This window comes from Vanellus vanellus (genome assembly GCF_965231255.1).
Source record: "Vanellus vanellus genome assembly, chromosome: 2".
NCBI lineage: Eukaryota > Metazoa > Chordata > Aves > Charadriiformes > Charadriidae > Vanellus > Vanellus vanellus.
Genome location: NC_138906.1, coordinates 93,916,551 through 93,929,648, shown reverse-complemented (window position 1 = coordinate 93,929,648; position 13,098 = coordinate 93,916,551). Strand labels below are relative to the sequence as shown.

Here is a 13,098-nt window from a genome sequence, read left to right as displayed (position 1 = left end):
CCTTAATCATCTTAGTTGCTCTTCGCTGGACTCGCTCCAGCAGTTCCCTGTCCCTCTTGAACTGGGGAGCCCAAAATTGGACACAGTATTCCAGTTGTGGCCTCACCAGTGCAGAGTAGAGGGGGAGAATGACCTCCCTCAACCTACTGGCCACAATGACCTCCCTCGACCTACTGGCCACACTCTTCCCTATGCAGCCCAGGATTCCATTGGCCTTTTTGGCAACAAGGGCACATTGCTGGCTCATGGATAATTTACTGTCTACTAGGACCCCCAGATCCTTCTCCTCAGAGCTACTTCCCAGCAGGTCCGCCCCTAACCTATACTGGTGCTTTACGTTCTTCCTCCCCAAGTGCAGGACCTTGCACTTGCTTTTGTTGAACCTCATTAGGTTCTTCTCTGCCCAGCTCTCCAGCCTGTCCAGGTCACGCTGGATGGCAGCACAGCCCTCTGGGGTGTCAGCCACCCCACCCAGTTTGGTATCATCAGCAAACTTGCTGAGGATACACTCTGTCCCCTCATCCAGGTCATTAATGAATATATTAAACAAAATTGGACCAAGTATTGACCCCTGGGGGACACCACTGGTTACAGGCCTCCAACTAGACTCTGTGCCGCTGATCACAACCCTCTGAGTTCTGTCCCGCAGCCAACTCTCAGTCCACCTCACTGTCACCTCATCTAGCCCACACTTAACTAAAGTGAAAATATGTCCTTGTGATAACTGACAGTGCTGATACAAGAACATTAGGTTTTCGCCAGGTTAGATAACACCATAAGAAAATCAAATCTTTCCTGAAACTAGGGGCTCTCAGTGAGGCTGCCTACTTGACCAGAAAACTTTATCTCCCCAATTATATAAGAAGTTATTTGGCCTTCATCTTGCCTTCAGAAGCTGTGATAGTATGTTATGTGATGTGGACATAATGATTCCAAATAGATCAGCTGATTACTAGAGGTCTAGTGATGCCAAATTTTTCTGTGCTCTATTCCCATTTGATACCAATTTTCCAAAGAGTCGGACAACACTTTTCAAATGCAAATGCTTCTAGTTAAACTGTTAAATCAAATCCACACTTATGCCTTCAGCAAAAATAGTCAAATTTGCAAAGGTGCTAGGCTGTTACAGCCCCTAATGATTCCTGTGTGATTTAACGGATGTCAGCAGTCCTGGAAATAGGATGTTTCTAATGGAGGGTCTTATTTTCTGAGTATGTCTCAGGTCTGAGAATTCCCATCATGGTTTACAAGGCAAATGAAGTAGCATTTTTGAATTCGCTCATCTTTCACTCAAGAATTTAAATGAGCAGAAAAATATATCTATCTGTGAGCAATTACTCTTAATAACCATATGGCAATTATGTGTGCCCCCAAGGGGAAAGTCTTTATTTTGTCATTAATTATAATTTTATGTGATTTGCATCATCGCACCAGGAAGATTATACCAGCTTGCCTGGCAACCCAGGATATAGGTCAAATCCTAATGGCAGTGTTAGAAGAATGCAGCTTTATACTCTATTGTGAACGCCACATATGCTCCCACAATGCAATGCCTCCTGGTTAAATACAGATGTAAGACTGAGGCTCGTAATCAAGGACTGATCATTGATTGCATTCTGCTTCACAGCTTGTGAAAGGCGTTGTTGTGGATCATTAGACGTAGCTCCTTACAGGAGCGTAGGATTATTTATCTGTCACCAGTTGCTTTACTCTCTTGGCTACCAGTCTTGCAGCTATCAAACAAAAATGGCTGCTATAATGCAGAATAATATGAATGTTATTAAATTACCACATTACTGAGCTGAGACAACCATATTCATTTCCTGAAGTCCAGAAACAGGTTAATGATTGTTGTTTGTTGTGTGTTTTTTTTTTTTCTATCTGGAAAATAACCTAGTAACAGGTTAAAGAACCAAATGGCTGTATGTTTCAGGGAGGGAGGACCATGTTTTTTCTTATGTTTTGGCTGCACAGATGAGAGAACATTAGCAAGAGAGCTTGTAACACAGGAAATACAGTCTTTTTACCCCCAGAAAATACAAAGGCTGAGAATTACATAAATGACGTCAACTGGTCAAATTCAGAAGCTGCAGTTCTGTATAGTACCATGTGGTTCATAATTCCAGGAGCATTTAGACAGCACTTTGCCTTAGAATTTAAGTACATACTTTCCTATGAAGCGTATGCCCCACTGCAGAATAATACAGCAGAATAAGAAAGCTAAGCAGATGCTTCCACATTTTCCTAAAGAAGTGCTTTAGATTTTAGGTCAGTTTAATTTCTGTCACTGGCTTACTGCAATCCAGCTTTATGTTCGTTTCCTTCACTGTGAAATCAGTGTAATTACCTGATTCAAAGAAAAGGAAGATGCATCTTCACTCGGTGTGCTCATGTAAAAGATAACTAATAACACCGTCTACTTGCCTCCCTGGACTGCTTTGTGGCTTGGTCAATCTGTGTTTGTAAGGGGCATTCACTACGTCAAATGAAAAGCCATTAAAATAAAGTGCAGAATGCTATTCTCCACACAGGAAGAGGTCAATTCTGAATCACATTTTCAAGTCACTTATTAGACATGCTGAAGAATTAGCAACAAATATATGAATGAGTATAAAAGGTAGGTGGAAGCAGAGAATGAGTGATGAAGTGAGTTCAGGGATTCTGCAAACTGTTTCAAACAAAATTAGTAATTGCTATTTCATCTACTACTTCTTTCCCTTACAAGAGGAAAATAAACACAGTATTTAGTCCATCATCTTCACAGGATCTGAAGTATAACAGAAAGGAAAATTGTGTTTCTTTTCCTGAAAACTGTTTGTTAGTGGTATATTCTGACTAGCTAAGGAATGAAGCTTACTACAAGCACCTTCATTCACTGGGCTGCCAAGCATCCTACTAGGTCCTGTTGACACTGATGATGCTGAGGTTTGTAGCAAACATAAAGGATAGCTAAGACACAGCTTTTTCAATAGCATTAAAATGATTATAGGTTTTGACTGTTGTGATGAAGCAATGTGAACATTTTTTCTTTAACTTCCAGGTCTCGTAACAGATTATCGGGTAAGTACAGCATCAGTGTAATAACTAATGCTTTTACTTGTATGCACTGATATTTCCAGGACTTTTATTTTCTATTAATACCATAAACCTCACAACCTTATGTTTTTTTCCAGGAAGGATGCAGCTTGCTAAATTTTTAACATTCCTCAAGCTGAAAATTTAAACTCTATTTTTTTGAAAAAAAAAAAAAAAAATTTAAAAGCAGAAATCATCTTGCATGTGTAATATCTCAAGGTTTAGGCAGTAGAATGAAACGTCCTAAAGTTTTTTTTTCCTTAACATAGTGGATAATATATTTTTTTAAATGCACTTGTGTTTTAACCTTTAACTGATAGAAACACTATTGTTTTGAAATGGAAAATGAGCCTGTCATTGTAGCTGTTAGCCCCACGACTGTAAGCAAGTCAGTGTACACAAGCTTCTAAGATATTTACTTTTCCAAAGCCTTCAATGAGAATCCAGGATGAACAAAGAAAATCTCATTCGCCATGTGACCCTTCCCTTCTGACACCAGTCTCCTTTTCCAATTTTCATTTGAAAATTTTCAGTCTTAAACAGTCACATTAGGGCATTAACCAGAAACAGACATTTCTGTTATCATTTGACCCACCTCTAGCAACTGCCTGGAGGATGTGGCAATGCGGTACGCTTCAAAATCATTGCAGAACGTACAATTTCTGCAGTAACACTGCAACAGCGACTTCTAACGTGGATGCCCTCCCTTCTCCCTGGCTTGCAGCACTGGCAAATCCCCCTGGGGAGGAGGTTCCGCTCCCTGAAGCTCTGGTTCGTCCTGAGGATGTACGGGGTCACGGGACTGCAGGAGCACATCCGCAAGGTGACTGGAATTTGTTTTCTTGGGTAACCTGTGGTGGGACAGCAAGGGAAAACGAACTTGCTACCTATCTACTCTCCATGATTTCTGTACACAACAGAAAGCACAGACAACAGGTTTTGGACAGCTGGGTTCAGTAGGGGTACTGCATGTTTGCCCCATGTAGTATCAAAATTTCATATCATGGCAGGACCAGAACTGTCATCTGTTTTGTGTTAATCTTTAGAGAAGACAAGTCTAGGAATTTGGAATTTCTACAATATGGAATCATAGTTCACTCTGATATTAAGTCTGAGCACTTTAATGGTTTTATTGGGGAAAAACATATTTATTCATGAATTCTTTATTTTATTAATGTGTATGCATTGATAGCATGTTTAGGTTATGATCTGCATTTATGATACAGTAACTTAGTGGGCATGTCTACCTCTGCTATTTCTTTGTTTCCTGTTTAAAATACACCTTTTTTTTTTTTAAAAAAAAAAAAAAAAGATGCATACAATTTACAGTTTGTTAACGTTGTTATGAGTAAGTACCAAGTTTATTCTTGATGTAAAAAGATGGGGGTTTTTAACACTAAGAAACACACCTGGTGCCAGTCTAAATTACATATATACTTCCTCTGTAGCAGTAAAGTCAAATTGAAGCATACCTTTCATCTTTATGAAGTTTAGGGAAAGTTTTGGTGAGGGGAGATCCACAACTTGGTTCTAAATATTTACAAAAATATCCATTAGCTAAGAGTCTGGTCTAGTGTACCAAACTCTTTGCTGACACACATTCCTTTCTGTTGTGGTACTAAACCACAACAGATCTTATTGCGGCCTTGTTATTGATCTTATTGCAGCCTTCCAGTACCTACAGGGGGCCTACAGGAGAGCTGGGGAAGGACTTTTTACTAGGGCATGTAGCGATAGGACGAGGGGGAATGGCTTTAAACTGGAAGAGGGCAGGTTCAGATTAAACATTAGGAAGAAGTTTTTCCCTTTGAGGGTGGTAAGGCACTGGAACAGGTTGCCCAGAGAGGTTGTTGAGGCCCCATCCCTGGGGATGTTCAAGGCCAGGCTGGACGTGGCCTTGGGCAACCTGGTCTAGTGGGAGGTGTCTCTGCCTATGGCAGGGGGGTTGGAACTCGATGATCTTCATGGTCCTTTCCAACCCAAACCATTCTATAATTCTATGATTCTAAACAGATTAATTCCTATGAAAGGCTTTTTCCACTGCTGTAAAATTGGTGCCTGAGTAAGTCTCTTTTGATTTGAAAAGGTTCTGGGGTGGAGCATACCCTTTTTACTTCTCATTCTTATCACACTATAATTTTCAACTGACTATACAGGCATCTGAATTGGATTTTTATCCTTAATGAGGCTTTCAGAAATAAATTTTGACAACAGTGGCAATCCTGATGTTCTGCCATCCTTGCAATCTGATACATACCCTTCTGATGAAAAATTGGTACAAGGTTTGTTATCATTTTACTGGGCTCCCATTACAGTTTCTAGTGCATTTCTCTCTCAGGTTATATTTCTGGAGACTGCAAGTATTTTAATATGATGCCAAGTTTTTAAGTAGGGCTAAATCTCTCACTGGGAAAATAGAGGGTTGGAAACCCCATATTAATTACTTGATCTTTTATCAGGCTGATTTCCACAGGTCAGTATTTACATTCCACAAGATCCCTCTGTCCCTGACTCCCAGACATTTCCCTGAGTGTCCAGCCAAAAAGCGCTTGTCTTGCTGTCATCATAGCTGAAGACTATTTTTTTATACTTTCTGTGATAACACAGTTCAGGAGGGCTAATCAAATCAATCTTTTCTGAAAGATACTGACTACAAAGTAAAACTCTTAATATGTTCCCTTATTTTTAAAGGTAATTCAGACAGCTACATTTCCAAGGGCTTGTTGAATTGAGTGTGTATGTTTAATATTTCAGTAAGGACTAAAGTGTTCCCTGGTGTACAGAGCAAAATAAGTTATGAGCTTATGTTTGCAACTTTGAAAGGGCAAGAGGGGTAATTAAGTACAGAATTTGGGTCACTGTATACATCTGTCAAACTAGAACCATTAAGTTAGTTTCTGCTCACACCACCCCCCTGCTCCCCCCCAGAGGAGTGATGATTAAATTCAGTGGGTTCCAAAGCAGCTTTAAAAGAAAGTCAATTCTTTCTCCAGCAGTTCTCTGCTGAACTTACATTTCAAGAAATAATTGCATTTCAATTGCTCCCTCCTCTAGCAGTATTTAAAATATCTCTTGTGAGTTTGCAGACATGTTGGTAAAGTTATATCAATAGCTGCAAAATACCATTTTAAAATGTTTTTCATATCTTGCCTATTTTTCTCTCTTCTCAGGAATTATCCTTGGTTCCAGATTTATTGTGATGACTCTTCTTTTGGTAGCGTAGTAATGAAGTATGTAAACCAGCCTGACACTGGTTTATATTTTCAAACCTCTAGGCAGGTTTCTGAACAAAAAGTAATTTGGAACTTAACTTCACTTTAACATTGCTTGCCCCAGTGCTTGGCCTTGAAATTTACTTTCTTTTATACATCATAGCATCTTGCAAATAACAGGTTTTATATTCCCATTGCTGGCAAAGGCAGTCCTTGAAGAGAATAGCTGGTACCGCGTCTTGTGTACTTGGGACTTCCGGCTGTGTTTTAAGCCAAGCCCCGAAGTTGCCAGAATTATTTCTGAAGCTGCATTTATTACAGTGGGTCATAGAGCGGATGTAGGTAGAATGAGAAGAGACGTGCAGAAGCAGGTATTGCAGCCTTCAAGAGGAGAGCAGAGTGGCTGGAGCTGGGGAAGCGGGAAGAAGTGCTGGCTCTCTGTTGAGTAATGAAGGAGTTGCCCCAGGGAAAGGGCCAGACACACACAGAGTCAGGCAGGAGAGCAGAGGTTTGAAACAGCTCCTTGGGCTGCAACCTGCGGAAGGGGACGCCGAAGTTTGGGATGCAGTCATACGCCACGTAGTTTTCATACATCAATATATCTGGGGCATGTCATTCCTATTCATGCTATGCTATAGCAGCTAAGGCATAGCTGTTCAGGTGCAAGGCTGGGCCATACAGAGAGATTTGGGACCCAGGGTTTCAATTCCTTTCTGACTTTATACAAATCCCAATATAGATGCTGTGATCACCTAGAGAAGAAAAAAAAGACACTTCAGCTCCTGAGTTATAGAAAACTGTAGGAAGATTTATCCAGTGTTTTTAGACTTCTAGTTAGACTTCTTTCGTACAGCCAGGTGTTGCTTACAAAGTGATTTGATATTTTCAGCACTGATGAGCTTCTGACATAATATAGAGGAAAAAAACACTGGAAATCCTTAAGAAGCCACCTTATTTGCTCTGTGATTAGCAAGCTTCTATATGGAAGACCAAAGAGATCTGCAACTGTCTCTTCAGAAACTTTTATTTTTTTCTGTATGTAAACTACCACAAAAAACCACATTTGCCTCTTTCTTTCTTTGTTCTTTTTTTTTTTTCTCTTCTATTAGTGTGTTTTAAGAAAGAAATGTTTGTTATGTTTACAGCTTTAAGGTCTGCATCAAAATGACTAGATAGCCACTGCAACCTGGCATTTGCTTGTACTGAGGAAGGCATTCAGGAACTAAAATATTTCTGTGAGATGAGAATGTGTGACTTGGATTTAGATACAGTAACTTCTTTTGTTTTCCAAACCTTCCAGTTACACACTCCGTTCCCACACAACATGTAATATTAACCTATTGCAAAGTATAGGTTTTAAAGCAGTGGTAAAGGGGAGGACAGTCATCTCTGAAGGATGTGGGGAGAGAAAAATACAAATTTTGGAGGTAAGTCCCAAAGCCGCAGAGATGTACAAAGAGCACAAAACCAACAACAATAATAGTCTTCCGGACCAATTCCAAACACTCAGAGTCAGTATAAATGTGAAACCTAAATGGCCCATTTGTAAAACGGCCCATTTGCAAACTGTTGCACCATATATTACTCATTTGTCGGTTTAAGTCCTCTCAAAGAGCTTAGAAGTAATTTGAGAAATTTAGCAGTTAATGTTTTTGTATGTGATGGCCATGAATATTCAGACTCAGATGAATCCTCCATAGGACCAGAAGAAATCGGTGTACTGCATCCTTCTTTATTCTCCAAGGATAATGAATTCCATTAAAAATTAACAGCAGAGACCAAGAAACTGGAACTGTACAGAACAGCAATGCCAGAGATTGCATTTCAACTGGGGAGTGGCACAGTCCCAGTGGCTGTTGAGAAGACTCTTTTGACAGCATTTTCCTTCAGAGTGTAGTGGGATGTGGGGTAAGGCAGGCAGAGAGGTGAAATCTATAGGAGGAAAAGTATGAAGTGATCAAGGCTAGACAGGTATGCTTATTTGCATATACACATTAATGTACTCTGATGCTTCAGAGAAGCACCCTTCAATCAAAAACTATTTTAGCTCTTGAAGGCTTTGCCCAAAAATCAAAATTTGGTTTAAACACCTCAATGCAGGAGCCTTTATACCTGTACTTTTATTTATTTATTCTTATATTCACACATACACAAATACAGACTTTTTAAAATAGGGACCACATCTTAATGCCTCACAAGTTTGCTGCTCCCATTAGTGATTATGTAAGACATTTCCCTTAATCCTGAATAACCACATTAATTAGATCCCTTTCTTTTTGCCTTCTCACTGCAGAAGAGCAATGGTTATTTATCTGAGATAGATAGTGATACACAGAAATTCCTTACAAGCTTCTTTTCTTCAGTCTGCTAAATTTCACTGTGACGAGGACTGGTATTCTGTTCCTACATACCAAGACTTTTCAGGCCACTAATGCAGTCCATGTGATTCCACTTTGAGAACCCACCTGATAAAGGGATTGTCCAAATGGTATTGCTAGAAACACTATGTGAGGTGGTTTGTGCGCGTCCGCTATTTTTGTCAAATTACGCAACAGCGTTAAATAAAATAATTTTTAAAGGTTCAATAATATTTGAATGTCAACTTTAAGTTAATGGTGCTAGTGACACAGCATGACACAAATGTCAAAAGCAAAAGTATTTGGAGGGTTAAAATACCCATAGGTCAGGCTTGGTATGTGCACATTCAGCAGAAAACTGAGAACAGCTTGTCAGCTTTTACCTCTCCTTCTTTCCTATCTTAATTTCAGTGCCTGTGGGTATCCAGACAGGACTTTATTTTCACAGTTTATCTGCCTGTCTTGAAAAGTTGGAGCACTAAAGCCACACGTGTCCTCCTGTGAGTTATTGGCATGCTCACATCCAGAGTGTGGGTACAGCTCCTGGACTCACAGAGGCAGGTGTGATACCTAAAAGCCCTTTGGTTTTATGGAGTTTGAACTTCCAGACTTAATAATGTTAAACTTTATTGGGTTTAATTACGTTTGGTTGCAACAATCTTTGTAAAATCAATTCAGGATAATAGCTTGTGGTTCAAAGGTGCAGGGCCTGGGGTGATTGTGTTAAGCAAAGTTATACAGGTGAAACTTCAGTTAAATCTCCACTTTCTCTCCTTCCAGTGCTGTAAAATCTAAAACACTTTGTGCCCCCCAGTGGCTTTACGAATTATTGCTACTTGTTAAGACTCACTATGGATAAAAATACTTGCATCCAGACATGAATACAAAATACTTCCAGAATTTTGATTTGTTTTTTACTGAAAAACCTCTGGTTTTCCACGCTTTTATTTCTTTCACATTCCTGAAAGATCCTTTAGTGCAAAGAGTGAGACATAAATAATGAGACATAAAGAAACATAAATACCATGTACAGCATGAGTCCAGAATTTTCTTGTACAAACTACTCACAGTAAGACAAACCTTAAATTTTTGTTTTATTCAGTCCTTACCCAGGTAGATTTTGATTAAATTCGGTGGGTGATTACATTCAGCTGAACAGCTGTGAAAGTCTCATCTCATTGAACGAGATTTTTTTTATGGCTTTGATTTCCAAGACCTAGTAGTATATGCAGTGTGAAATTTTGTGGAGCTGTGTAAAAGACATCAGTTTGGTTAAGGCTATAGAACATGACAATAGGAGGAGACAGTAAAAGATCATTACAACATCTGTGCATATTTCACATATGTTTTCCATGCACTTATGCACTGTATGTATACACATACTTCTGGTCAATTTTCATAGCTGTAAACTCGTGCTGTTTATATTAGCAGAACATTCAAATGCCTTGGAAAGAACTGGGCATTTTATTGGTCTCATTCCTGACTCAAAGAGCTTTTGGTTTAATTTTAGAGGGAGATGATAAATGGATGTAACAAACAGCAGAGAGGAAGTGGTAACAACAGCAAGATTGACCGGTTGCATAGGGTACCAGTATGCCCAATATGAAGGTTTTGAATCAATGTTTTGCTTCAATATAAACAATGTTTTTCTATTTTAAGAAATAAACAAACATCCGAAAGCTATGATTAAGATTGCAAAATGTGTTTTCTTTTTTTTTTTTTCTTTTTCTTTTCTGTAATTTCTGTTTTGCCTTGTTCTTGCCCTTTTGGGAAAAGTTCCTATGAGATGAAACACTCCACATCTAACCCTGGCCCAAAGTGAAATGTTTCATATCTGTCCTTGAACTTGCAAAAAGGCAAAGTGCCAAAGCAGGAAAAAGACATGGTGTTAGTTGTTTATTTTTATAAAATTATTTGCAGTCATAAATATATAAAAGCTAAGGAACTTTTAAACATCATTTTAGATGTCGCTGGTACTTTTTGATGTAGACTGGCTATTGCATGAAGATGAACTGTAATTCTAATAGCTGGTTGCTGCTGTCATATTTTTGCTTTTAGCGTAGTGACCACTAAACTGATGATAGCCAGTGAGAGGGGGACTGTATAGGGTACTGCAGGTGCCTGATGAACATATGGATTCTTTTCTACACAGTGCTTTTGAATTAACTTTCTGTTTGGGAGAAAGCGAGATGCAGTATGAGTATGCATCACTGACTGATGTTAAGATTTCCCAGCTGGTTGTTAGTATGCCAATTGGTATTTTTCTTATTTGTTTGATTTTGTAAGAGTACTGCTTTCCTACGCTTCAAAATAATTGCTCTGGCTTGGTGTCCAGTGTCACTTTTTTTCCCCCAGTAACTTTTAAACAGGTTGGCTGAGGTTTGCTGTCCCTTTTCTTGATTATACTGCCATCACCTTTCTTCTCAACTGAACCTGAGCACCCAGTTCAGAGGAGTGAGCAAGTTCTGCCCTTCTTCACAGTTATTCTCCTATTAAGTGAACTCTTCTAAGAAGTGTATCTTTCCAGCTTATTCTGCATGCAAATTGTGACCATTTTCTCTCTGTATAGCTGTGTATCTCCCCTTTCCCCACAATAAGTTTTGGACTCTTTAGCCATTCTCAACCAAAACTGAGAGCAGTAGAAAACTTAAAGAAGAATTATTACAATTATTTACTATTAATCTGGTATCATGACAGTTATAAAACTATGCTGAAACATTTCATTAAGAAACAGACTAGTACCGCCTAAGATAGACTGAGCTACTAATATAGTAACAGCTCAATATGGTCTCTGAAAGTCATAAATGGGATCTAAGTTAACATAAACAGATGGTGATATGTGAATATTATCACATATCAGAAGAGGGAACTGAGAAAAAAAAATAGGGATGGAAACAATTTAGCACATCTTTTCTCTTGATGAATCAATAGATAATATCTTTTTCTTCTCAGCACGTCACGCTGTCACATCAGTTTGAACATTTAGTCCTTCAGGATGAGAGATTTGAGATCTGTGCTGAGGTTGTCTTGGGACTAGTCTGTTTTCGGCTGAAGGTAAGGCAGCTGAGACCTCCTATTTCTTGTGTCATGTTTTATAGCTGTATAATAATCTGCAATGGAATATAGTCTTAGTAGTTAATATACTTAATTATTTTTTAAGGAAAGTAGTGGGAGTTCATGTAGACTAAAGCAGATTAAAGAAAGAAGGTTAAGACGATTTTGTTAAAACTTAATCAAATGCTTAAGAGAAATTCAAGCGTATTAGGGTACGGAAATATATAGTCAGGGAAAACAAATGGTCTTACTGTTATATTCTATATTTGATGGGCTTTGATTAAGATGATTGTTTTAATAGATTTTTGTAGATATTTCTATATGATATGTGCGTATGTACGTGTGTGTGTTAGATGGTTCTCGTCAATTTTATATGTGTGTATATTGAATATACAATTATACATATATTTTTATGGATGAAGATTAGAATAGTAAACTTTTTTTTTCTTTAAAGAATACATTTTCATTTTTAAAATCCTACAGTCAGACTGGGAAAATTGGAGCAAGAGATGAGTAAGAAGAGGTTGCATAGGAAGCCAGCTTCCCAACTGCCCTTGGCCGCCTTCTCCTCTTTTTTTGCTGAACTTGACCCTTTTGCCCCTCTTGGCCTTTCATTCCCCAGAACGTCTAGAAGTGCCAAGTTCATTGACGTAGAGACCTTGCCCGACAGAAACTAGAAAACTCACTCTGCACTCCGGGCGTAAGAGCTGCAGTAGTTGGGAGGGTTCACTTGTCTCATCAGACATTACAAGGGGATCAATCTCTTGTTATAGGTAAAGGACTCATTTAATAGAGGAGCTTGAACTAAAGCCTCTGTAAAGCACTGGATTGTGACGCTGAAGCTGAACACCAAGCAGTATTAATAACAGCACTGGTGTTTTCTAGTTCACGTGATACCTAAATCAGCTTTTAGATTTTCTGAAGGCTCACAAGCACATCTTGTCTCCTTCTGAGTTTTTGGCTAGTGTGATATTACTACTTTTCACAATTTTTTTTCTCAGTCATTCAGTTGCCTCAGTTACCTGAGTTTGATGCAGGTGGCTGAAGGAGCTAACAAATCTTTAACAGTAGTGAATGGTGAATTCCTCTGGAATAGGAAAATGGTTTTGTTTGAATTTATGTTGTTTAAAGAAAAGAAAAAAATTTTCTGTTCCTAGGGTATCAGATAGATTATAGAAAGTGGAGTTTTTCCAATAAGTGAAAACATGAATATAATTTCTTTCCTAACAAAAACTTTTCAAAGAATTTGAGGAATAGGTTATGTGGCTTTTATTGCTCAATAACACGATGTTGGTTGTAGTCTGCTCTCTCACATGGAACAAGCAAACACTACTTTTGCAGATCCAGAGACAGCCATTAGTCAGTGCTCTACATTTACTTTGAAGGAACGGTCCTGGTGA

The 13,098-nt window shown here is 38.7% G+C and overlaps 1 protein-coding gene across 1 annotated transcript in view; it reads left to right on the top strand.

The window, feature by feature from the left end:
- DDC (dopa decarboxylase) overlaps positions 1 to 13,098 on the top strand; it is a gene marked incomplete at both ends in the record, with an annotated part of 56,119 nt that overhangs the window by 40,040 nt on the left and 2,981 nt on the right. Inside the window, 3 exons of the mRNA XM_082499570.1 lie at positions 3,041 to 3,060; positions 3,800 to 3,898; positions 11,597 to 11,698. Coding sequence (XP_082355696.1) covers positions 3,041 to 3,060; positions 3,800 to 3,898; positions 11,597 to 11,698 — 221 coding nt within the window. The remainder of the gene's footprint in view (positions 1 to 3,040; positions 3,061 to 3,799; positions 3,899 to 11,596; positions 11,699 to 13,098) is intronic.